The sequence below is a fragment of the Branchiostoma belcheri genome, unplaced genomic scaffold, assembly GCF_001625305.1.
Source record: "Branchiostoma belcheri isolate BF01 breed outbred unplaced genomic scaffold, Haploidv18h27 scaffold64, whole genome shotgun sequence".
NCBI classification, from domain to species: domain Eukaryota; kingdom Metazoa; phylum Chordata; class Leptocardii; order Amphioxiformes; family Branchiostomatidae; genus Branchiostoma; species Branchiostoma belcheri.
Window position 1 is genome coordinate 1,658,717 of NW_017804287.1, and position 2,186 is coordinate 1,660,902.

Genomic DNA, 2,186 nt, shown 5'->3' on the forward strand with positions numbered 1-2,186 from the left:
GTGTGCGTTTACATGGAACATAGGTCGGAATTAGGACCCCTCCCGTTAGATTTCTCGCGCTGAGTTTGACGGAGGTGTTCGAAAGAGAACAGGGGATTCGATGCTTTCGATCTGGAACGGTCTATTAGTTTGAGCCCTTTAAAATGCTTTTATTTACGTTACGTTTATTTACAGTTCTAAGTAGAACACTGTTTCTACATGTTCCGACAGCAGAAGGCGTTGGAAAAATCTAATGTTGCATTGGGGAATAGACTATTAGTACACTTCACTTTTGGATAGGGGTGATTTAGAAACAGTCCATTTGGGCGGAAGGGGGAAAGGTCAATTTTTTTGTACAAAGGAAAGTGGTGTAGCCATTTGCTGTATTTGCTCCCGAGCAAATGTAGGCCTTTCTAGTTTTAAATTACTTTTACATTTACTTTAGCAAGATAAGACGAAATAAGGTCATTGTGACTCTTCCGTTACGATTAGACTTCCCTTAACTGCGCGGGCAAAACAAATTTAATTGTTTTAGCCGGCGTTGTTTGTATGATGGAAAATAACTTCAGGATATCTTTCCTGTTGCTCCTGTTGCTTAATTTACCTTGTAGTTTACAAGAAATTTCATATATCAATGTTGTATCAAAGCCTTTATCAATCTTTAAAAAAATGTATTCGAACACATGATTGACAATACGTTTTTCTTGAATTTCACTTACTTTCCCTGTCACCGTACTTTAGTGGATATTGTCAGCACAGCATAGGCAATGAACTACACGCTGATTATATACTTAATTTATTACACTTTTCAATATGTACTTGCATGAGCAGCAACAACACAAGCCAGTCCCTCTGGAAATGTGACCTGTGGCAACCCTACTGTACTGAATGCAAACTTTGGCAGCTTCACGTCCCCGGGCTACCCAGGAAACTACCCAAACAACGCTAACTGTTCCTGGCAGATATCTGTCAATGCTGGTGAAGTTATCGCCTTCCGGTAAGGCATTAACTTTAGGTTTGCTTTTGGGAATTTTTGTTTGGACAGAAACTGAGTATATGGCAAGGTGGATGCTTGTACTTTCCACACGAGTCGTCTGGTCGCTCCGCAATGCTGATAACAAAATGCCTCCTTTCAAGTTGCACTACTGATTTTTTTATAGGTTTAGCCAATTCGACCTTCAGGACGGATTTTTTGGATTTCTATGTATCTCGGACTACCTAGCCATATACGACGGCTCCGATACAACAGCACCGCTTCTGGCCAGGCTATGTGGTACCTCCGGTACAACAACCTTCACAACAGGGAGGAACGCCTTCGTGGTCTTTAGAAGTGACGAGGTCGAGGCACGCACCGGGTTTTCCGTCAACTTCACTGCTGAAAGCAGACCTGGTAAGTTTTCTGACTACTGCCCAGCCTTTCATCTTTACGTTAATATTTATATTACTTATACACTCAATCCGACGTATGTGACAGGTAAGTTTTTTTTCAGAGTATATAGAAGCTAAGGTGGTCAGCTGAAACTCATTGTCCACTTTCTTACCATTTTTTCTTGAGCATTTTTACTAATTTGCTAGTCTTGAGTTTAATTTCGTTAGACACAGATACCGCAGCTAGCTGGTGGCTTTAACATGAAATCATTTTAGCATTAAAGGTTTTAGCCGGCGTTGTTAGTAAGATGGAAAATATCTTCAGGTTATCTTTCCTGTTGCTTAATTTACTTTCTAGTTTACAAGAAATTTCATATATCAATTTTGTATCAAAGCCTTAATCCTAAAAAAAGGTATTCGAACACATGATTGACAATACGTTTTTCTTGAATTTTACTTACTTTCCCTGTCACCGTACTTTCGTGGATATTGTCAGCACAGCATAGGCAATGAACTACACGCTGATTATATACTTTATTTATTAGACTATTCAATATGTACTTGCATGAGCAGCAACAACACCAGCAACAACACAAGCCAGTCCCTCTGGAAATGTGACTACGCCACCGGGTGTGTTCTGTGGCAACCCTACTGTACTGAATGCAACCATTGGCAGCTTCACGTCACCGGGCTACCCAGGAAACTATCCAAACAACGCTAACTGTTCCTGGCAGATATCTGTCAATACTGGTGAAGTTATCGCCTTCCGGTAAGATATTATCTTCGCTTTTGGTTGCATTCCTTTGAACAGAAACTGAATATATGGCATGTTCTATTGC

The 2,186-nt window shown here is 40.4% G+C and overlaps 1 protein-coding gene across 1 annotated transcript in view; it reads left to right on the forward strand.

The window, feature by feature from the left end:
- Window positions 1-2,186, forward strand: part of LOC109483320 (cubilin-like) — a 19,654-nt gene that overhangs the window by 7,555 nt on the left and 9,913 nt on the right. The window contains exons 10-12 of the mRNA XM_019786309.1: window positions 811-976; window positions 1,140-1,369; window positions 1,921-2,097. Coding sequence (XP_019641868.1) covers window positions 811-976; window positions 1,140-1,369; window positions 1,921-2,097 — 573 coding nt within the window. The remainder of the gene's footprint in view (window positions 1-810; window positions 977-1,139; window positions 1,370-1,920; window positions 2,098-2,186) is intronic.